At 44.5% G+C, this 24,764-nt stretch overlaps 1 protein-coding gene across 1 annotated transcript in view; it reads left to right on the top strand.

Annotated features, from left to right (window-relative positions):
* Positions 1-24,764, top strand: part of LOC132576410 (dynein axonemal heavy chain 6-like) — a 125,100-nt gene that overhangs the window by 24,540 nt on the left and 75,796 nt on the right. Inside the window, exons 8-9 of the mRNA XM_060245563.1 lie at positions 1,900-2,150; positions 7,352-7,580. Of these exons, the coding sequence (XP_060101546.1) occupies positions 1,900-2,150; positions 7,352-7,580 (480 nt within the window). The remainder of the gene's footprint in view (positions 1-1,899; positions 2,151-7,351; positions 7,581-24,764) is intronic.

Genomic DNA, 24,764 nt, shown 5'->3' with positions numbered 1-24,764 from the left:
ATATGGATATAACTAGCTTGGTCTGCCCTGAAGTGTAGGCGTATCCAAAACTTTATAGTTAGTAGCCATGCCCTGGTCTCAATCAAATGGGTTTCAGTCTCTAGGCACATTGCAGCATAGCTGACAGTTGGGGACCCCTAAAATACGGCGTAAAAATGCTGCCTGAATTTGCTCAAGTTGGAAATTGAGGGCACAAACCCAAATGGGGATCGCATATAACAACTGAGAAACTGTTTTAGCATTAAAAACATGAATGGCAGCTGGGACAAATTGGTTGCCGTTCTTGTAAAAAAAAGCTAACCACCGCAGACGAACTACACCTTGCTGAGATGACTGCTTGCTTGCGTTGTACTGTCCAGTTATGATTATATTGAAAAAAGACCCCCAAGTATTTGAATATTATTTCCCTTGAGGCACCAGCTTCGTGGTTTCCAGGATTTTGAAAATACTAAAATTTTGGATTTTACATAGTTTATAGGCAGGAAATTCTTGGTGTGGCTGAGTTGAGCTTACTGCTGACGTTTCCAGTAGACCCCGCAAGAAGACACACATACACTCCGGCTTGTATCAAAGCAGTGTGTATTATACAGTTATCTACAACAGTGACTATATACAGATACTGGAACAGACCAACAAAGTGCTTCATGTGTATATGTAGAGTGCAGAGGCCCTCAGCTCCCACCCTTCTTTTTGAATGTGCATGAACAAACAGCTAGGCATGTAGGTGAGGCACTCTGAACACAGCCTGCATACTTAAAACAGAAAGAGCTTCATTCTCTTTAGCACCACAGCTTACCAAACTAGAGCCCAATACATAGGAGAAAGGTTTTCATAATATGAAGAACTCTTGCAGTATCTAATTAATCTAACTTCAGAGTTTGCAGATGTTGCCTTAGCATCTCCCCAAGGGGGATGGGTACAAACTGCTGACGACCCTTTATTCTCACCAATGCTCGTAGTCCAGTTTGAACCACACAACTTTAATATTGTTAACAAGATTCATGTGGGTAGCCATGTTGGTCTGAAGCAGCAGAACAAAGTTTGGGTTCAGTGGCATCTTTGAGACGAACAGAGTTTTATTCTGAGTATAAGCTTTTATGTGCATACACAAGTAAGCTTATGCCCAGAATAAAACTTTGTCCTTATCCAGTTCTGAGTTTGGAAACTGATACACTTGGGAGACCCTGGCACCCTTCCCCCAATCAATGTGGAGTGCCTGCCTTCCTAGCTTTACTGCCAATTTCCAAGTGGATCCTGGAGATCTCCTAGAATATTTACAACTGATCTCCAGATGATACAATTATTTACCCAAGTATTGTTTCTGCAGCTTTTGGAAAAAATCACCATAGGCAGATCTAACACCTTGGGAAAGTCTTCATACATCTCACAAGCATTTTGGAGGGGGAGAAAAAGCCTCCAACTATGTATGGATATACCTTTCTAATATCTCTAAACATTTCAGTAAACAAAGTAAAAAAAAAAAAAGCAGAACTTTTCTAAAAGGAGGTAAGTAAGGATCCAGGCAGTTGTACAGTTCACTGGGTTCTTTAAAAAATATTATTTAAAATGTTTTTCATTCTTTCAACAAATATCAATATCCACCATTAGATCAAGTTTGAGGTCCTGTTCTGTTATACTGAAGTCAATGATGGAAGATTAGGCACTTGGCATAGATCTCAAAGTGATGCAGCAGGTTATGATGTGTATCACAGTATGATTAACCTTTCTAAAAGAATGTGTATGGAAAGATTGGCATGTGCTGTTCAATAGTGAACTTTCTAAATAAAATAAAGTGTACAGATGAAAAGGAAATGGAGGAAATAACAATAAATAAAAAACAATAAATAGATATTTAAGAAATATTGAGTAATATTGCTAACAAAATGTTTTCATTCCTAGAGTCAAATCATGTTTACCAAGGAATGTGAAGCAAATTTTCAAAGTTCTGATCCAAAGAAGGAGATGATAGCAAGCCGTGATGAAGTAATCTATATTCTAGATCAATTTACAGAGATAGCATCAGAGGTTCTGCACTTTCACAAACAAACCACATTGGAAGCACTGGTTATTTTGTACATCCACTTCAGGGATATACTAACTACAATGATAGAATGCAAGGTCTTTAAAAATGAAGATTTTGAATGGAAAAGGTACATGTCTAACTGAATATTCCTCTAACATCTAAAATATATTATTTTAAATCCTTGGTTTTGAAATATGTGTAAAACCACTAATAATATTTTGTGAGCTAAAACAAATTGCTTTGATCACATTTGATCTGAGAGAGAGCAAAGAAGCTCTGAGATAGAGCAGAGAATAACTGATATTAGGGTGAGCAACTGGGGAAGTTGCTGAGAATTTCTGAGTTTGGTGACTGCTGAAAATTCTGAGTTTGTGGTTGCTGGGGAACTGCTGTTTGTTTGGTTGAGTGGGCTGAAAGTGAAGCTGATGGAAAGTGATTGTTGCTGACTGATTAGGAGTGGCTGTGTTCCCCACCCTTTTTGCATTGTTAAGCTGTGTCTTGCCAGAGAGCTAAAGGGCTCTTGGCCTCTGGCTCTTAGCCTGGGGGCTCTGTAAGGACCAGGAACCCAGATCCCTAATTTCCTTGTGCTCCCAATAAGGTAAGTTGACCTCCAGAATGGGAGCCACATAAACAAAGGAGACTGTATATTTAAAAAAAAAACTATCATGAAGGTAAAATGCCATCAGGGGGGTGGGGGCTTTCCAATGTTTTGCACTGAGTGTCACATGTATGACTATCTGTCCATAAGACAGAAGTCTTGGGTGTGTGCTCGATGTAAGGAGCTCCTGGTCTTCAGGGAATGAGTTCGTACCCTTGAGGCTGAGGTGACTGACCTGGAGAAGCAGAGACAGTCAGTTAGGCACTCGGGGAAGACTCTCGGGGCTGTATTAGCTGAGCCCCGCTCTGAACGTGGCAGCCCCGTTGCTGCCAGGGAGCAGGAGGGTCGAGAGGGAACAGGGCACCAGGCTGAGGATAAGAGAATGTGCCCTCAGAAGGGACCTCTTCTTCAGTTGAAGAGCAAGTATCCTTTCGTGCCAAGGAACCATCCCTGGGCAGGGAGAAAGGGGGTGGTGTAGGTAGTTGGTGATTTGATCCTTAGGCAAGTAGACAACTGGGTGGCAAAATCACGTACTGACCGTATGGTGACTTGCCTGCCTGGTGCAAAGGTAGCGGACATTACGCGTGTAGTAGATAGGCTGATAGACGGTGCTGGGGAGGAGCCAGTGGTCGTGGTGCATGTTGGCACCAACGATGTGGGGAAATGCAGTCGTGAGGTCCCGGAGGAAAAATTTAGGCTGCTAGGTGGGAGACTTAAGGCCAGGACCTCCAAGGTAGCCTTCTCAGAAGTGCTACCTGTTCCACGTGCAGGGCAGGAGAGACAGGCACAAATTAGACATCTCAATGTGTGGATGAGACGATGGTGTAGAGAGGAATGGTTTAAGTTTGTTAGGCACTGGGATGCTTTCTGGAACAAGTGAGAGCAGGACAAAAGAGATGGTCTCCACTTGTCCCCAGATGGAACCAGGCTGCTGGCACTTAAAATCAAAAAGGTGGCAGAGCAGTTTTTAAACTAAATCTTGGGGGAAAGCCAACAGGAGATGAAATGTCTCTGGTTCGGAAGGACTCATCTCATAGAGATGAAGGGTTAGCTGTTACTTTTCTACTTGGTAATGGATCAGAGTTGTCCATTGAGATATTGATAAACAGTATGGCCTGTCTGCCAAAGTCTCGAGGTGACAGGAGGAAGGCTGTGGGCCTAGCTTGCCTGGGAAATTATAGATGTTTGTACACAAATGCTAGAAGTGTTCAAAGTAAAATTGGTGAGTTGGAATGTTTAGTGTTGGGAGAAAACATAGACATTGTGGGAATTTCAGAAACTTGGTGGAATGAGGAGAATCAGTGGGACATGGTGATTCCTGGATATGTTATATTGGAAGGATAGGGAGGGAAGGGTTGGAGGTGGGGTGGCTCTGTATGTCATAGAGGGTATGGGGTCCAGTAAGACTGAGGTCAGAGAATTAGATTCCCTTCTAGAAATGCTTAACTATGGGATTCCCTCCTAGAAATTTAACTATGGGAGTTTGTTATCACCCACCAAATCAAAAGATAGAGGACGATTATAATATGATGGAAGGCTTAAAGATAGTGGCTAAACGTAAAAACTGTGTCGTCATAGGTGATTTTAACTACCCACAGATTGATTGGGTCAATATGTGTTCAGGTCGAGAGAAAGAGATTGAGTTTCTTGATGCTCTCAATGACTGTGCTATGAAGCTGATGGTCTCAGAACCTTCCAGGGGTGGGGTGATCCTGGATTTGGTCCTAAGTAATGCCCAAGACTTGGTGAAAGATGTAAAAGTGATTGTGCCACTTGGAAGCAGTGACCATAACGTTATTGATTTTACCATTTGTATAAATAGAGAGTTGCCCCAAAAGACCTGCACAACCACGTTTAACTTTAAAAGGGGTAAATTCTCTGAGATGAGGAGGCATGTGAAGAGGAAACGGAAAGGAAAGCTAAATACAGTCAAAATCCTTGGGGAAGCTTGGAGGCTATTTAAAACTACAATCCTAGAAGCTCAAAATATATACCACAAGTTAAGAAAGGCACAAACTGGTATAAGACAAGGCCTGCATGGTTAACAAACAAAGTAATGGAAGCTGTAAAAGGTAAGAAGGACTCCTTTAAGCGGTGGAAAGCTAGTCCAAATGAGATTAATAAAAGGGAACACAGGCTGTGGCAAATCAAATGCAAGTCTGTGATCAGGCAGGCAAAAAGGGACTATGAGGAGCATATTGCAGAAAACATAAAGACCAACAATAAAAATTTCTTCAAATACATTAGAAGCAAGAAACCAGCTAGGGAGGCAGTGGGGCCCTTGGATGACCAAGGGGTAAAAGGATTACTGAAGGAGGATAGGGAAATGGCTGAGAAGCTGAATGCATTTTTTGCCTCCGTCTTCACTGTGGAAGACGAGAAGTGTTTGCCCGCTCCAGAACCACTAATTTTGGAAGGGGTGTTGAAAGACCTGAGTCAGATTGAGGTGACAAAAGAGGAGGTCCTACAACTGATAGACGAATAAAAAACTAATAAGTCACCAGGTCCGGATGGCATACATCCAAGAGTTCTGAAAGAACTTGCGGATCTTCTGACAAAAATCTGTAATCTTTCATTGAAATCTGCCTCTGTTCCTGAGGACTGGAAGGCAGAAGAAAAAGAAGAAGATGAAGATCATCTGCCACGTTGACGCCCACTCACCCAGCCTCAACAGATCCCTTTGGAGTGAATCACAATCCTCTCTGATTCTCATCACCCTGAACAATTTAGTGTCATCTGCAAACTTGGCCACTTCACTGTTCACTCCCAACTCCAAATCATTTAACAAGTTAAAGAGCATGGGACCCAGTACTGAGCCCTGCAGCACCCCACAAGAGGACCTGTCCTTTTACTCCATGACTCTTGAGCTTTCTAAGGAGCCTTTGATGAGGAACTTTATCAAAAGCTTTCTGGAAGTCAAGGTAAACAACATCTATTGGGTCTTCTTTGTCCACATGTTTGTTCACCCCCTCAAAGAAATGTAACAAGTTAGTGAGGCAAGATCTTCCTATACAGAACCCATGCTGAGTCTTCCTCAATAACCCATGTTCATCAATGTGCCTACTCATTCTGTCCTTGATAATGCTTTCTACCAACTTTCCCGGTATTGAAGTCAGACTGACTGGCCTGTAATTTCCTGGATCTCCTCTGGAACCCTTTTTAAAGATGGGGGTGACATTTTTGGGATAAATATTTTCATTTTTGAGTCAAGAAACTGTGCTCCTTTTGTCTTCTATAATACCAAACCACTCTCCCCTTGCCAGGACTATTTTGTGACACAAAGGTTTCTTTGACAATTATACCTCACTCGTTGGAGAGCCAGTTTGGTGTAGTGGTTAAGTGTGCGGACTCTTATCTGGGAGAACCAGGTTTGAATCCCCACTCCTCCACTTGCACCTGCTAGCATGGCCTTGGGTCAGCCATTGCTCTGGCAGAGGCTGTCCTTGAAAGGGCAGCTGCTGTGAGAGCCCTCTCCAGCCCCACCCACCTCACAGGGTGTCTTTTGTGAGGGAGGAAGGTAAAGGAGATTGTGAGTCACTCTGAGACTCTTCGGAGTGGAGGGCGGGATATAAATCCAATATCTTCTTCTTCTTCAGGCAAAATCAGATTTGCAATTCTGTAGAAGAAGCAGGGGTACACACACAGATTATATAAATTAAGGACAAGCTAACAGACAACAGGGTGGGATCACACAACAGATTTGGAGCAGCAATATCCCAGCTCTGAAAAAGCTGGTTCTCTTTGATCTGTACTGCAGCAGTCACACAGCCCTCGTCCTGCAGCCAGGATAGGCATGGGCCGCATACGCTCAAGAGGAGCATTCAGACTGCTCACAAGAATGCAGGATGGGTGCTTTGTGCACCCAGTTGTTCAGTAAGCCGGGAAACGCACCCTATATATATTTTGGAGGTTTGCTACTGGGAACTTCCTGGTAGGTATTCAGTCCCAGCCCATCCTAAAACAAGGTGGGTATGGGCAGGACTCGATGGGTAGATGTGTGCATGTGATTCCGTGCATTAAATCCAGAATGGAGGTATGGCTAGGTCAGGCCGGATCTCTTGTGTGATCACACCCTTAGTCACTGCAGGCATCCTAAGACTTATTCTAAATCATAACCCAGCAGTCTTGCCAAAATCTTTGTTCTCTGGTCAAGGTAACACTGCCATCTTCAAGTTCTTGTAGATAGCTAATCTAGGATTAATTCGGGGGAACGGGCTATGTTTATTAATATTGATAATTTTGGATTTAAGTAAGAGAGTACTATAATACTTAGCATAGTTTACATGTTCTATATTGTATATTGTACCATTAAAAACAGTACTAAAAATGAAAAGGGAAATATTGAATATGAGGTATTAAACATCCATGCAAATATTTCTCCTGTTTTACAGTGTTGAAACAGGTTTTGTTTTGATGGTTTTCATGTCAAACCATCAAAACAAAACCTGTTTCAACACTGTAAAACAGGAGAAATATTTGCATGGATGTTTAATTACATGTTCTTTACACTCAAATATTCTTGTTTAGAAGTGTTAATTTTCTCCTTTCTCATAGCATAATACAGTACTTAATGGTGTTCTTCACATTGCACAGCATTTCTCAGGTTTTGCAAATGGAAAACTATAACTTCCTTTATTGAGTCAGTCCTTCTCAAAGAGGTGCGTATAGCACTTTAATTAAAAAGGCTATTTTGTTTACAGAAATGTTATATAAAAGTGTTTTTATTTCAGGCAGCTGCGTTATGAATGGCATGAACTTAGCCCTTGTAGGGTTACTCAGGGTTATGCATCCTTTGATTATGGTTATGAATATTTGGGCTGCTCTCCGCGATTGGTTGTTACCCCTCTCACAGATCGATGTTGGTTAACCCTTACTGGAGCTCTACAATTGAACCTGGGAGGCTGTCCTGCTGGTCCAGCTGGTACAGGAAAAACAGAAACTATCAAAGATCTATCAAAAGTAAGTATTTTGTTTGATATCACAAGTATTCAAAATATCATATGACTCCAGTAGGTATAACAAGATTTACAGGGCAGTCTCTGGCCCATTGTAAGCCCATTTACTGCAGTAGATTTAACAAGATATAACTATGTTTAGGGTTGCACTGCAAGTGATAATATTATTAAGATCAGTCACTATATGATGAGAAAACACACTGGGCAGTTGATAGATAAGATAGAGACACCTTAGTTTAAAAATTCTGAGCTGAAAAGTTATGTGGTTACTTATATTAGTATAGGTGACGTTCAGCTGAGAAGCGAGTTTGAGATTTTTATTGATGCTACTGGTGTCTGGAAAGGGTTGCTATCCAGAATTTGCCTGATCTTGTTAGATTCAGAAGAGTGCTCAGAAAATGAACTCAAGGCCAATTGAGATCAAACCTTGAAAATGCATATAAGAGAATTATAGTTGGACAGAGTATTTGGGCAGGGACCTGTATCATCTTCATATGGCAAGTTTCAATGAAACATTTATAAATAATTGACTCCTTTCCAACTATATAAAATTGATCACATTGTTAAAGATTCATTTTGTAGATAGTTCCACATTACAGCAGATAAAATCAATATTTGTTGAAATGTCTAGTTAAGGGATTTAGAACTTGCTTGTCCTTAGTGCACAGAAATTAGAATAATCTGATACCAAACATATTTTTTAGAAATGATTTGGAAAATATTTGAACAACTTGTCTTAAAATATTTTATTCATCATGTTAAAATAAAATGTTCCATAATCAATTTTTTCTTTTCTTTTTCCAATTGTTTGGAAAAAAATAAAAAGGCTTCAGGAAAAAAACAGGGTGGTGGTGGTTTTTTTCTTAATTTTTCAAAAAATTTTCTGGGCCTTCACATCTCTAGGCTTGCCATCAAATAAATTCACTGAAGCATGTTGTTTCATGCTCCTCTAGAGCATTCGCTGGAGGGGGTGGGGGGTGGGCTCTCTCCAGGTGTCCTGCCCCCCCCCCCCGAGAAAGTGCACGCACAATACATCACCTCTCCTTTCCCGGTGTAGTGAACACTGTGTGGTCACTGTCTGGCTATGCCTGGCAGATGGTCACTGCAATGGCCTCTCCTACATTGCTGCATCCGTGGCAACACCTTCTCGCTGGTCCCCCCCCCCCCGTTTTCACAGAGTTTGCCACGCCACGGTGCGACCGTATGTCCGGCGGTATAACCGCATGGGCAGGCTGGACTCACCAACCTCGCCAGTTAATAGAAGGAAAACTCTAACATCAAGCCTGGGCAGACAGAGCTCATTAATGTAACATCTACCACCTGGAGGACTCGCTGCCGGCGTCCCGGTTTACTGGGCCATGGCAGATGACCCCATGGTGAAAGGGTGGAGCCAGTACTGCGCACACTGCGCTTCACCTAAAAATTCCTCTGCGCAGGCCTGAAGGGTATCCACATCCACAACCCACAACATACCAAGTCCTGCAGCAATGGGCAAAAGGCGAAATGGCAGGTGGAAGATGCCACTGGAAGCCGCAGTCCTGATCCTGCATGTAGGCGGTTCAGGGTATTGGTCACCTGATGCTGACCCGGAGACGAAAGCATTTTTTGGCAGCACCCTGAACGACCAAGCAGCCTTATTTAGGGACAGCACTGCTTGCTCCGTATGGAGAGGGGCCTAAAAAAGGTGGCCTAAATAAAGCTCGTCTCCTCCCCCCACCCCCAGTTGGCTAGCTGCGGTCAATGGGCATCTTTACTTGCGGTCGAAAAATAACAACAAAGAAAAGGCATGCACCTGCCTCAAAGTGTGCAAAGACTAAAGCTTGCATGTTGGAACATCAGAACCATGCTTGACACAGTAGACAGTGGTCGCCCTGAACGATGCTCTGCTCTAGTTGCCCACGAACTTCTCAGGTTGAATATTGACATAGCAGCTCTCAGTGAGGTCCGTTTTCCTGAGGAAGGTAGTCTTCAAGAACACGGTGCTGGCTATACCCTCTACTGGTCGGGTAAGTCAAAGGCTGAGAGCTGCCTTTCTGGCGTTGGCTTCATGGTCAGGAATTCCATTGCCTCTAAACTCGAAAACCTGCCAACAGGTCACTCAGATCGCATCATGTCTATGCGCCTCCCACTTCAAAACAAGCAGCATGCAACACTCTTCAGTGTGTATGCCCCAACCCTTCAAGCAGATTCTGCAGAAAAGAACAAGTTCTATGCTGGTCTACGCTACCTCGTACGGAAGACCCCTACAGAGGACAAGGTGATCATCCTTGGCGAGTAGGTAAAAACTCGGAAGCCTGGAAAGGAGTACTTGGCAAACACGGCATTGGCAACTATAATGATAACGGGCGCCTCCTGCTAGAATTCTGCACGGAGCATCAGCTCACCATCACCAACACTCTTCCAGCAGAAAAACAGTCTGAGGACAACCTGGATGCACCCACGGTCCAAGCATTGGCACCTTATTGACTACATTCTGGTGTGCCAGAGAGACCTTCGAGATGTCTTACCCGAGTAATGCCCAGTGCAGAATGTCATACGGATCATCGTCTTGTACGCTGCAATCTCCGTCTTCACTTTAAATCTACACCCTGGAGAGGCGGTATCCCCCGGAGGAAGTTTCAGGTTGGCAGCCTTCAGTCAGCCGAAGTTAAAGCTGCCTTCCAGGCAAAACTCCAGACAAGAATTGAGGACCCCAGTCGCCTCACAGATCCTTCTCCAGAAGCACTCTGGGAACACCTAAAAACTACCATCCTGTTGACCTCTGAAGAAGTCCTCGGGTTCTCCACAAGGAAGAACAAGGACTGGTTCGATGAGAACAATCAAGAGATCCAAGAATTACTGGCAAAAAAGAGATCTGCCTACCAAGCACATCTTGCTCAGCCCTCCTCTCTCAGGAAAAAAGCAACCTTTCGCGTTGTATGTAGCAACCTTCAGCGCAAGCTTCAAGACATTCAGAACGAGTGGTGGACCAAGCTTGCAGAGAGAACCCAGCTGTGTGCAGACACTGGTGATTTAAGAGGGTTCTACGAAGCCCTGAAGGCAGTATATGGTCCATCATATCAGGCTCAGAGTCCCCTGCGTAGTGCAGACGGCCAAGTGCTCCTCATGGACAAGGCATCCATACTGAACCGGTGGTCGGAGTATTTTCAGGTTCTCTTCAGTGCCAATCACGTAGTTCAAGATTCAGCAATCCACCTCACCCCACCTTCAACCAATGAAAACAGAGTTGGATGAGATCCCCACCCTAGAAGAGACTGTTAAAGCCATCAAGCAACTGAAAAGTGGCAAGGCAGCGGGAGTTGATGGAATCCCACCAGAGATCTGGAAGCATGGGGGCATAGTACTACATAGCACACTTCACAAAGTACTTGTCACCTGCTGGGAACAAGGCAAACTACCACAGGACTTTTGCGATGCAATCATCATTACTCTACATAAGAACAAAGGGGAAAAGTCAGATTGCTCTAACTACTGGGGGATAACCCTGCTCTCCATCGCAGGCAAAATCCTTGCTAGAATACTCCTGAACAGACTGGTGCCCACCATTGGAGAAGAACTCCATTAGCGACTTGAGGGATCTTAATTGGTTTATCCATCCCTAGAAGTTCTGGATGATCACTCTGCAGATGATTTTGCAACTTTTACCCAAAGATGCTTGGCTAGCATCCCTGGATCTTCAGGACGCATATTTTCATATCACCATTTGGCCTCATCACCTCCGTTACCTCCATTTTTCTGTCAACCAAGAACATTACCAATACAAGGCACTTCCTTTTGGCCTTTCAACAGCACCCAGGGTTTTCACCAAGTGTATGGCTGTCATTGCAGCACATCTTCACTGACAGATCCAGATCTTTCCATATATAGACAACTGGCTGATAGTTTCAACATCGAAACAACAACTCTATCAACAGCTCCAGAGCCTTAGTCTAACAGTCAGCTTTGCCAAATCACATCTGCAACCTACTCAAACATTGCACTTCATAGGTGCCCCGCTAGATACAACAAACTTCAAGTCCTACTTGCCTGGGGACAGAGCCTGAACACTGAAGGACATGATTTTGCACTTCCTTGCCAACCCTGTTCAAATGGCTGTTTCCATGTAACGTCTTCTAGGATTCATGGCAGCTGCAACTGCAGTCATCCATTTCACCAGACTGAACATGAGAACACTTCAGCTTTGGTTCAGTCATCACTTCAAACCAATGATCCATCCTCAATTGCTGCCACTCCACATACCAGGTGAAGTCCTGTACTCCCTCATGTGGTGGCTAGAGTGGATGCCAATCTGACATCAGGCATGTCCTTTCAGTTGACTTCTATCAACTGATGCCTTGCTCACAGGTTGGGGAGCCCACTGCGATACTCTCACTGCCCAGGGCAGATGACACCTGTCGATCGACATCATATCAGTGCCCTAGAGCTCACTGCTGTCCATTGAGCTTTGAAATCCTTACTCTTACACCTCAGGGGTCACCACGTTCGAGTTTCATCAGACAACATGTCAACAGTGCATTATATCAACAAGCAAGGGAGCACAGCTTCAGCCCTCCTCTGCAAATGAACCCTGAAGCTGTGGATGTGATATATCGACAACAATTTTTTTTTCTCACAGTCATCCATTTACAGGAGCTCTCAACATTCATGCGGATATGCTCAGCAGATCAGGGCCCAACAATCTAGAATGGTCACTCAATGACCGCAACCTTCTATCACTTTTCCAAAGGTGGGGTCACCCTCAGATAGATGCATTTGCCTCCCATATCAATGCAAAATGTCCGATTTACTTCAGCAGAGAAGCTCCAACCCCTCAGTCTCTAGAAGATGCGTCCCTCCATCACTGGTCAGGAATGCTGTTGTACATGTTTCCACCCTTTCCAATGATCAGGAAAACTCTGCAGAAGATACAGAAAGACCATACAGATTGCATACTAATAACCCTGTGGTGGCCCCATCAACCTTGGTTTTCCACTCTGCTTCTAATGTCTCAGGGAGTTTTTCAGTGTCTTCCATTAGCTCCAGACATTCTGATGCAGCACAGCGGGAAAGTCTACCACCACAACCCAGACTTTTCCCGACTGACAGTTTGGAGAATCAAATAGTGCACTTTCTAGCAGAAGTATAGGAAGTTCTGCAGAGTCCACTTGCAAAACTTACTTGTTAAAATGGACAAGATTTTCTGCCTATGCATCACATTGTGCCTTGGATCCTTATACCGCTCCATTCTCAGAATTTTTTTCCTACTTGCTTTCACTTTCAAATGCTGGTCTCAGCCACTCACCGATCCGAGTACACTTTTCAGCGATCTCCACTTTTCATGTTGCTGTGGATGATATTTCAGTATTCTCACACCCGCTATCTAAAACCTTTCTAAGAGGTTGTTCACGCATTCGACCTCAGATCAAATCATTCCTGCCTTCATGGAGACTTTCTCTAGTACTGGCACAGCTCATGGCCTTTGAGCCTCTCGCCACCACTCCATTGCACTTTCTTTCCTGGAAAACAGCTTTCCTTGTAGCTGTTACTTCAGCCGTGCGCTAGGGACATTTCAGCCTTCCAATGTGATCCTCCTTACACCATTTTCCATAAGGACAAAGTAGTATTGTGGACTGACCAGTCTTTTCTGCCAAAGGTCATTACCTCTTTCCACCTTTTGCAGCCTACTATCCTACCAACGTTTTGCTGGAATCCTTTGGATCCCGCTCAACAGGCTTTGTGCACACTCAATTTGCACAGAGCACTTGCCTCTTTTACATTCACATAATGAGTTCATTCAGGAAGGTCCAGAGTCTTTTTATCACTTACAAAGCCCCTAAACAGGGTGCCAGAATAACACCGCAACATCTTTCGAAATGGGTGTCATCAGCTATTATACTTTGCTATGAACTTGCAAAGGAACCCTTACCTGAGGTGGTGTGTGCCCATCCCACCAGGGCAATATCCACTTCCTCTGCCTTTTTCCAGGGGTTCCAATGGAAGATGTGTGTACTGCAGCCACCTGGTCTTCGTCTTTAACCTTTGTGACACACTATGCCCTCAATGTCTGATCTAGGTGAGATGCGTCCTTTGGCAGATTGGTGTTGTTGTCTGTGATCCAGTGAAGTTCCTGCTATGGGCTTGAGATGAGCCTATAGACACAGTACATGTTTTGAGCTGTTAACCTGTGCTTGATTTTAGGTTGGACTTCTGTTTGCCAGCATCCACCGTCCAGATACCTCAGCTCACTAAGCACCCATGTGTAGGACTGCACAGGGACCACAAAGAAGATAAATAGGTTGCTTACCTGTAACTGATGATCTTCGAGTGGTCACCTGTGCAGTCACACATGACCCACTAAGCCTTCCCCACTGCTGGCATTTCCTACAACTTACCTGGTTGGGCCTGCTAGTGGTGGCCGGAAGAAACTGAATGGGAGGCGGAGCTCCTCCCCCACTCCAGGAATGCGCACTGCATGCCTGCTTGCCAGCGTGGAGAAGAAACCCACCAAAAACATGCTACGCTGCTATTGGAGTTCTCTGAGGTCAGCTTTGAGCAAGGGCATGAACCCCATGTGTGTGACTGCACAGGTGTCCACTCGAAGATCATCAGTTACAGGTAAGCAATCTGGTTTCTTTAAATTATGGTTAGTTTGTGAAACCAGCTTGTGGATGATAGCTCAAATATTGGTTTGCCTTGACAAATACCTGTGTCATGACCTCTGCTCTGTAGGAGTGTGGTGCTGAACACTGGAATTAAGCCAGTATGCCTGCATTTACACATCGTGCAAAACAATAGTTAATATAACAACTTCAGTCCATGATTTTAGATACTGTTGAGTGGCCTATATTCACACTAACCATAGCTAGTTTCATTAAACATGATTCATCATTATGACTTCTGTGCATTCCGACATGGGGACTGTATGATTGCAGGCCAGATGCGGATAAGAACTTCTAAATTTTCTAAAGAAGTTCCTAGACTCCCCCATCCCACTCCCTATAGAGATCCTTTTTCCCATCCAAAGGGTGATGTGATAGAGGGTTATGTCAAGCACTCCTCCCTCAGTTCTCTTCTTGCTGCCATGAAAAGAGGACATGCTTCCACAAGCTGCTTCGTGGAGCCTTAAAAGGTAGTCCATTGAGGTTTCCATGAAGAAATAGGATTTGACCTACATAATTGGATGGATGGCTCTTTTTAAGAAATTTTGAGTACAGATCAAAGATGGCCCAAAATGATGGCCTTAGCTCCTGTCTTTGGAGAGGGCCACAATACAGCCTTGTGCCCAACCTACTGGCACCTTACCCCTAAAGCTCATGCAAGACTTAAAGTGGTACTGTGGGGAAAAGCCCTGGATGCTGTGCATCTCGAAGCAGTGCATCCTCAAAGTCAAACCGTTCAAGTTCATCCTCTTCTGCCGCTGAATCTCCTCCTGGTTTGCCTGGTTGATGTTGCCAAGCCAGTCAGACTCTCTCCATCAGAGGGCCCCAAAGCATATCTTGATTTTATCACCACCATGGCTGAAGCGCTCCATCTTACACTTCCGTCTGATTCTCCAAAAGTCTCTGACATCATCCATGACTTGGTGCAAGCTGACTTGCCCCCGGGTACCCTTCTGCCTGTGCTGCTAGCCCATCTTGAAAGCCTATGTGAGGCACAAGACAATCCGGCCTCAATTCCATTGACCTCTAGCGCTACGACTCCCTGTACATGGTTCATGCTCCTGAGTCGAAGTTTCTCTTCACACACCCGGCTCCTAACTCTATTATTGTTCAGTCGGCTTCAAAATCTAAGCCCTCACGTCACCCCACTCCTCCGGATCGTGAAGGCAGAAAGCTGGTTACCTTAAGTCACAACTTGTACTCCTTGACAACGGCTAATGCCCATATCAACAATGACTTGGCATATTTCGCCACCTATATGTACAATCTAGCTAAAAATTCACACTGCTAATCTCTGACCTTCCAGATGCTTCTCAAAAGACTGCTTCTAACCTAGTTGCTGAATTGTATTGGGTCAGCAAACAACAGATAAATTCTGTCTGCCATGCAGTCTCATGCTCTTCTAGAGCACTGGCAACATCTGTAACTCCACCAACTTACAACCTGACATCAAATTCAAAATTGAGGACCTTCCCTTTGATGGTCAGGGACTTTTCCACACTTCCACCAATGAGCTCCTGACATCAGTTGATGATGGTCGGAAGCGTGCCAAGCACTTGGGAGTCAACCAACCTCCCCCACAGTCCACCATGCGTTCTCAGCCCTGGCAACCTTCTTATTCTAAGCGCCCACAGTCGCCAAAGCAATCAGATTATTGGAGACAAAGCATTTCCTCATCTAAGCAAGGGTACCAAAAATACCCCCCACTCTCAGCCTTCAAAGAAACTCACCCCTCCCTCCAAGCAGTCTCTTTGACTTTGTTCCTCATCCTCTGTGCCCACCTCTGATCGACCTCTCACCTTCCACCAGACTATCTTCCTTCCTACCAGCTTGGAAGAAAATAACTACGGACTCCTGGGTGTTAACCATCATGCGTCTAGGATACGCTATAGAGTTTGCTTCCATACCACACCATCATCAATTTGTCACAACCCCTCCATTTCTCTTTCTAGTGAACGAGGTTCACTCCCTCCTGCAGAAAGAAGCAATAGAACTGTTTCCATGCCGTCTTCATCGCACAGGGTCCTACTCCTGATATTTTGTGGTCCCAAAGAGGGATGGGGGCAAGCATCCAATCAGAGTTCAGATTCAGGACGCTTTTCTCCAAAGGTGGTCTGGTTCTCTTCATTACCTCTTCCCACCAATACCGTTGATCGCTCATTTTCTTAAAAAAAGATGGAACAAACTGTATTCTGATCATGCCTTGGTGGCCCAGGCAGCCCTGGTTCGCCACACTCCTCTGCCTGTCTCGTCAGACCTAGTGTTGATTGCTCCCAGCTGCAGGTCTTCTAACCCAGCAACAAGGAGAAGTATGGCATCACAATCCAACTATACTTGGCCTCATAGCTTGGCAAATTCGACTATGACCATACCCTCTTCTGTACAGCACCCTCCACTTTGACCCACCTTACATGATTTTCCAAAAGGACAAGGTTGTGTTGTATCTGGACCCTGCATTTCTTCCAAAGGTGATCTCTACATTCCATCTTTCTAAATCAACAGTGCTCCTGGTTTTCTTTCTGGATTTGAAGGATGCTGGCTAAAGGGCGTTACCCATCCTAGATGTCAGGCTCTTGCCTTTTACCTCTCTCATACGAAACCTTTCCGTAAGGACCCTAATTTGTTCGTGGCCTATGGTCAGCCCCAACAAGGTGACAAAATCTCCACCCAATGCTTCTCCAAGTGGTTCACCACAGCTATTCAACTTTGCTACAAACTGGCCAAGCAACCCCTACAGTGGTTCTGAAAGCTTATTCCACAAGGGTGGTTGCTACCTCATCTGCCTCCTTCAAAGGTATTTCCTTTGAGGACATATGCTCAGCTGCTGCCTGGTCCTCTCATCCACCTTCGTATCGCACTATGCTCTAGATGTGCATGCAGATGAGATGCGTCTTTTGGCCAGGCAGTGCTTCTCTCTGTCTTCCATTAGTCATTTCCAGGTAAGTGCCTGCAGGTAATGTACTACATGGTCTTTCTATGCTAGCACCCTCCATCCTTATGTTGCAGCTTGCTAGTCACCCATGTGTGGAACTTGCACAGAGACCACAATGAAGATAAACAGGTTGCTTACCTTTAACTGATGATCTTCAACTGGTCATCTGTGCAGTCACACATGTCCACCCAACCTTCCCCACTGCTGGCTCTTCCTTCTAAGTAATGCTTCCTGGATTTGTCAGCAGTGACTGGAAGAAACTGAGTGGGAGGAGAGCCTTCCCCTTGCTCCAGGCATGTACAGTCGATGCCTGCTCCCCAGAGCAAAGGGAAAGCATGCCAAAAAGCCTATGGCTAGCTTTTGGCATCTCCGAGGTAGGGATCGTGACTGAACACTGACCCATGTGTGTGACTGCACAGATGACCACTCAAAGATCATCAGTTATAGGTAAGCAACTTGTTTTTCTTTGCAATATTCAATTAAAATGTCATAATTTTTAACCAAGGCACTTACATTGAAGTGTCTAGAGAGCCACCTTACTTCATTCAGTGGCCTAAATGAAACAATGTCTCTGTCTGCTGCAGCAGCAATTTCCTCCAGCTTGGCTTTTCATGCACTCAAGGATATAAACAGTGTGTATTAGTGTCTCAGCCTCCCTAATGAATGGGATTGTTTTCCCATATCATTTGTTCCCAAGTCTTCTTGATGATCTACACAATGCTGCTCTAGCAGATGAGAAATTGATTCCCACAGAATTACAGCAATGCCATTCTGCTTTCCAAGCATGACATAGGCACCATCTCAAGTAAACGTAACCATGCTATTCATGTCCAAATGATTTTCGTTATAAAACGTCCTTATGGAATCAACTATTGCAGCACTATTGCAAGCAGCCAATTCTACAATGCCAGCAAAACCAGTCTTATGAAGATCATCATCTCTTCTTCGTGGTCTTTGTGCAGGCTGCACGCATGCTAGACAAAACTCATTGGATAGGTCTCTCCCTCAACTCTGGGGAGCAGGCATCAACCAGGGGTGTAGACTTTTCCATTTCCTGGTAAACATTTGATCCAGTGACATCATAGGGAGGAGCCAGTGACATTATCACCTCCATTATCACTACCTATGATTTTATGGAGAAACTCCCTCCCCATAAATTTAGGGAACACCTCCCCCCAACAATGCCCATGGACCAGGCCAAACCCAAGAAAAGTTGGGAGTTGGCCAGTGGAATAACACATTGGGTAAGATGTGTAAATCACAGTTAACTGGTATATAAATAATAAAGCAGTCAACAAATGTGAGATCTGAGTTGGAGCCCAGTGGCACCTTTAACACCAACAAAGTGGTGCCTATAGATCCTTCACAGTGCCTTCTTGCCTTTTGATATTTTTTCAGATGCTAGCATTTCTGGGGTTACACACACACATGCACACACACAAATATTTCTCTGACATGAGGCATGATTTTTTTTTTTTTTTGCTAGGGGGTAGGATGTGGTATAAATTGAGATGAGGAGGGAGAAGGAGGAGGAGAATATTATTATTGGATTTATATCTGGTTCTCTCTGAGAACCAGAGAGGATTGTGAGGAACTCCAAAGGGATCTATTGAGGCTGGGTGAGTGGGCGTCAACGTGGCAGATGCGGTTCATTGTGGCCAAGTGCAAAGTAATGCACATTGGGGCCAAGAATCCCAGCTACAAATACAAGTTGATGGGGTGTGAACTGGCAGAGACTGACCAAGAGAGAGATCTTGGGGTCGTGGTAGATAACTCATTGAAAATGTCAAGACAGTGTGTGTTTGCAATAAAAAATGCCAACGTCATGCTGGGAATTATTAGGAAGGGAATTGAAAGCAAATCAGCCAGTATCATAATACCCCTGTATAAATCGATGGTGCAATCTCATTTGGAGTACAGTGTGCTGTTCTGGTCGCCGCACCTCAAAAAGGATATTATAGCATTGGAGAAAGTCCAGAAAAGGGCAACTAGAATGATTAAAGGGCTGGAACACTTTCCCTATGAAGAAAGGTTGAAACGCTTGGGACTCTTTAGCTTGGAGAAACGTCGACTGCGGGGTGACATGATAGAGGTTTACAAGATAATGCATGGGATGGAGAAAGTAGAGAAAGAAGTACTTTTCTCCCTTTCTCACAATACAAGAACTCGTGGGCATTCGATGAAATTGCTGAGCAGACAGGTTAAAACGGATAAAAGGAAGTACTTCTTCACCCAAAAGGTGATTAACATGTAGAATTCACTGCCACAGGAGGTGGTGACGGCCACAAGCATAGCCACCTTCAAGAGGGGGTTAGTTAAAAATATGGAGCAGAGGTACATCAGTGGCTATTAGCCACAGTGTGTATATATGTGTGTGTGTGTGTGTATATATTATATATAATTATATATATATAATTTTTGGGCCACTGTATGACACAGAGTGTTGGACTGGATGGGCCATTGGCCTGATCTAACATGGCTTTTGTTATGTTCTTATCCCGCCCTTTACTCTGAATCTCAGAGTGGTCACAATCTCCTTTACTTCCCCCCCCCACACACACAACAGACGCCCTGTGAGGTAGGTGGGGCTAAGAGAGCTCTTATAGCAGCTGCCCTTTCAAGGACAACTCCTACAAAAGCAATGACTGACTCAAGGCCATTCCAGCAGCTGCAAGTGGAGGAGTGGGGAATCAAACCTGGTTCTCCCAGATAAGAGTCCGCGCACTTAACTATTGCACCAAACTGGCTGTCACCAACTACATGTTGGGTTCAGCATATGCTACAGTTTATCAGGGAAGCTGTTGATACCTAAATCATTAAGTTTTCACTTATACTCAGAAATCAAACTTTCATTTCATTTCATGTATTCAACATATCCTGCCCTATCCACAAAATGGGCTCAGGATGGCTCACATCATAAAACCAACAGCAGCAAAACAATAAATAAGATCAATTATTAATAGCAAAAAAAGGCTCATATCAGATAAAATAAGTGTGTGTGTAATCTAAATGAAACAGGGTACGTGCACACAAAAGCTGATGCCCAGAATAAAACTTGGTTGGTTCTTAAAGGTGCCACTGACCTCAAATTTTGTTCTGCTGTTTCAGACCAACATAGCTACACCATCTGAATCCATTAGGAAATTTTTAAAGGCCTCTGATCTTCATGTCCACCCACACTCAATCTCACTTTCTCCCCAAATGTAAATTGGAACCAAGCAAGTATGTTGAATCCACCAAAGAGAGCCTGCAGTCTAACTGTTGGTGCATTAAAAGTGGGTGTAGCCAGCCATGCTTTATTTTCCAACAGACACCAAACTTATAAGGATTTATATTGGCTGGATATCAATACTTCAGTAATTAATCCAGAGAATCCAAAGATACAACTGAAAACTTTTGCAGATCTCAATTACCTTACAATATCAAAAGTCCTTCAACACTTTAGATCGGCTGGCTGGATGAAAAAAATAGTCACTTTTCCTAGATCTCAGAGAGTTCTGTATCTCATGTGTGCTGCGAGAACTATGCCAGGAAAGAAAGTTACCAGATCTCCCCACCCCCTGGACTCAGGTCTGCCAATGTATTGATTTATCCAATTAAAGCTTACCAGCACTGGTTAATATTCATATTAACACCTAGCCTCTGGCGGGAGAAGTTTCTCCATCCCTCTATCTAATTCATTTGTGTCTGTTTTAGCTCAATTAGCATTTCTAAGAAGCTGAGGTTGTAAAGTCATTACACCCTGACTTTGCAGCTCAGAGGGGAAATCACACATAGACTATCACCCCATTAATGCCTTTGAAGCCCCAAGTCCTGTGTTGGTTGCCTGGCAGGGGCTCAGCCCCCACTGGGAAAATCTGGTGGGGTCTTGACCCACCGAGCCCCCGCATAGTTTACACCTATGGCATCAACTGCACATGCCTGGAGCTGAGGCAAGCCCCACCCACTCCACTCAGTTCCTTCCTTACCACGCTCCTAGCTGGACATCCTCCTTGTCTCTCCTTGATGACTTCTGGTAGCAACTGATGTCACAGCAAAGTTCTATCTGAAGAAGCAGGATGGCGCAGGATCCATGTACCTGTGCACAGAGGCCACACTCATCTGACAATGGATTATAAAACAGAATTATAGCTGGCAACAGTTCATGTGGCTGGTCTAGATATCACTCTAGCAGATAGCCTGAGCAGGGATGCAAGTGCAGAATAAGAGTAGTCCTTATCATTGGACTCTAGGCTAGTTAGGTAGATAGAGAACTGGTTGAAGAACTGTACTCAAAGAGTAGTTGTCAGAACCCTTCCCAGAATTCTTCCATGGTCAGCATCCTGTTACTCTATGATATATGATATATAGTATTTTGCGATGGCCGAGTATGGTAAAGATGCTTCCTTTGTGGCTTCCTCACATCTTCACACCCACCTCCCCTTTCGCCCCCCCCAATTCCTGAGTTCTTCCATGCCTGACTGCTTGCAGTTATCTTGTGTCCTTGTTACAACATAAAACACATCCCTGTGTGAATTGTCTGCAGCCTGGTATCACTTATGTGTTAAACCCTCCTTTTCTATCATCTGGGTACAAGCTTTGATAGCTGCTGTCTTCTTTGAAATATGTAGTGTTTTGCTTATAAGAGAAAACTAGTTTTATTGCTTTGACTATAAACTGGGTAGTGAGAGGGGAGGGAATATTTTAGGTTGCTTTGCCTAAAATGGGTTATTCCTAGCCATGCACCGATGGAAGCCAGAACACTTGTAGCAAATCATAATAAAGCTTCATCTATCCTTTGGCGGGGGAGGGGGGGAGAGTAGTCCGTATCAGACCACTACCCTGCCCCAATCTTCAGGGAATGAGGGATCCCCAAGTTATATTTGCATCAATTGACCAAAAATATTCCATCTTTTCTGCTCCAAGGCAGCCAAAGGGAATGCTTTGCAAAGCCAGTGGCATGGCCATCTTTGTTGTATGTTCCCCCCATTGGTATCCACCACAGGATAATTTCCAAGGTGAAGGCAGACAAGGCATCATGTATATTTCTGGCCCCTTTTTGGCCCAGAAGGGTGTGGTTCCCCATACTGTGGGCCAAAGAACAGTACATAACACTGCCCCCAGAAGATGACCTGGTTGGCCACCCAGAGGTGGGATCTTTGCTTCTGAAAGCTTGGTTGATCATGCAATAGGAAGGCTTTTACAAAAAGTAGAGCGTTGTATTATGATCTCCCTTAAACCTTCAACAAAGAAGTCATATGTGTAAAGTTTTGCCCAGGTTTAATTATGAGACTTCATGAGTGGGATCAAAAGACATTTAATGATGAGACTTAAAGCAAACATAACATGGCAAGAACACCAGTCCAGGTCTTGCCAGACTGGGGTGCAATTGAAAGTTACCAGCTATTATAGAAGAGGGGGGCAATGGCTATTCATCTTCCTGCACCCACCAAAAGTCTTTTGAAAGTTGTTATTAAAATAAAATCCAGTTATTTCCCAGGCCACAGTAGTCAAGGCCAAGTCTGCCCTTCAGTTGGCACTTATCAGCATTGTTCAGGAAGATGATATTACACATGTCTCCCCATGACCACTTTCCACCTGTGAGTCTGCATCCCAGATAGGGTTGACAAGTCCAATCCAAGAAATATTTGAGGACTTTGGGGCAGGGCTGGATTTGGGGGGGCAGAGGGGGGAGTTGCCCTGGGCGCTGGCTAGAAAGGGGCGCCTCAGCAAGCTGCTGTGCACACAGCAGGAATCAACCAGATGCCAAAGCAAGCACTAACGTCGGCCCTGGAGCTTCTGCAGCCACGGGGAAGGGATTTTGCTTCTCCTTCTTCAGTTGTGCTTCATTCGCAACTCAGGGGCCGCTGAGTGTGGGTGGTGGGAGGAAAGTCTCAGCCCTCTTTCCAAGTGGACTTATCACTGGCCCGAAGGAAAGAGGGGGACAGATCACAGAATGGTGGTGGGTTGCTCGGCACAAGCATGACTGGCTGCTTCATTAGTGTTTGCTGCACTGTGCTGCTCCATGTGACTGGCTGGTTGACTAGCTGTGCCTAGCAGCTTCATCAAATGCCAAGCAAGCAGTGTATTCAGCAGTGAGAAGGGAGGGAGCAGCTGCACGGAGAAAGTGGGGGGAGGATTAATTAATGACTAATTAATTAATGAGGGACAGGACATCTTGGGGGGAAGGGGGGCACAGTGTGGGGGCATTAAAAGAAAGAAATTGGTTGTTTATGGAGAAGTGTGTTGTGTGGGAGGTGAGGAGAAGGGGGGAGAGGGAGAGAGAGCTGTAGTAGCTCTGCCTGCCCTATTACATTCTAGGCTGTGATACAGTGTATCTGAAGGCTGTCCTTGTCTTTTGACTAGGTATTTTCCCTGGGACATACTAAAACAAATGACAGGATTGCCCATTGGAAACAATGGGAGAGGCTGGATTGCCCATTGAATATAATGGGAGCCAAGATTGCCAATTGACTTGCATGGGCTCCATTGAAATACATTGCAGCACAGAAACGGTTGCAAACAAAATGTGGGATGGATTTTCCAGGAAAGTCTCTAAGCCTAGATAACAAGTGTTCTGGGACAGGGTTTCCAGGGGGCGTGGATTGCCAGCCACTGGGACTACTACAGGTGTTCAGTGGTTATGCGTAAGTTACAGAAAACTGACCTGTGGTTTAATTTTTTTTAATTTTGTTGCCTGAATAGCTGAAGATAATGTTTTAAAAAACCACCTTCACTCCATATACACATCCAACTCGCCTCTAGTTTCTTCAGTATTTAGCACTGTAATCCTGGTTATTTTGCCATCAAACACACTCCAAGCAATACCACGTTGGATTTCTCAGAGTTGGGATACCCACCTAGTCTGGATAAATAATTCCAGTGTATTTGATCCATATCCTAGTTGCAAATTATCTAGAGCAATTCATAAGAACAGGGGCCAAAAATCCCCAGGTGCCATCAGGAAGTCCATCAGTGAGGCCAGGACACTAGAGGCACTCCCACTGTTGTCCCCCCCCCCCCAAAGCACCAAGAATACAGAGCATCACTTGCCCGAGACAGATAGTTCCATGAATAATAATAATAATAATAGTAATATTTTAATTTGTATCCCGCCCTTCCCGCCAAAGCAGGCTAATAGCCACTGATGGATCTCTGCTCCAGATATTTATCCAATTCCCTCTTGAAATTGTCTATGCATGTAGTTGCCACCACCTCCTGTGGCAGTGGATTCCATGTGTTAATTCCAATTACTCTAGGGAACTCTGCAGTCCCCAGCCACCCTACCTCTTCTCAATCTAATCCCAAAATCTTTGTGCTAGTCCTGGGGGCTGGCAATCCACCCTGCCCCCATCAATCCAGTAAGAACATAAGAACATAAGAGAAGCCATGTTGGATCAGGCCAACGGCCCATCAAGTCCAACACTCTGTGTCACACAGTGGCAAAAATTTTTATATACACACATACACTGTGGCTAATAGCCACTGATGGACCTGTGCTCCATATTTTTATCTAAACCCTTCTTGAAGGTGGCTATACTTGTGGCCGCCACCACCTCCTGTGGCAGTGAATTCCACATGTTAATCACCCTTTGGGTGAAGAAGTACTTCCTTTTATCCGTTTTAACCTGTCTGCTCA

Source organism: Heteronotia binoei, chromosome 1 (assembly GCF_032191835.1).
Source record: "Heteronotia binoei isolate CCM8104 ecotype False Entrance Well chromosome 1, APGP_CSIRO_Hbin_v1, whole genome shotgun sequence".
Classification (NCBI taxonomy): Eukaryota; Metazoa; Chordata; class Lepidosauria; order Squamata; family Gekkonidae; genus Heteronotia; species Heteronotia binoei.
This window is presented reverse-complemented; position numbering and strand designations above follow the sequence as displayed.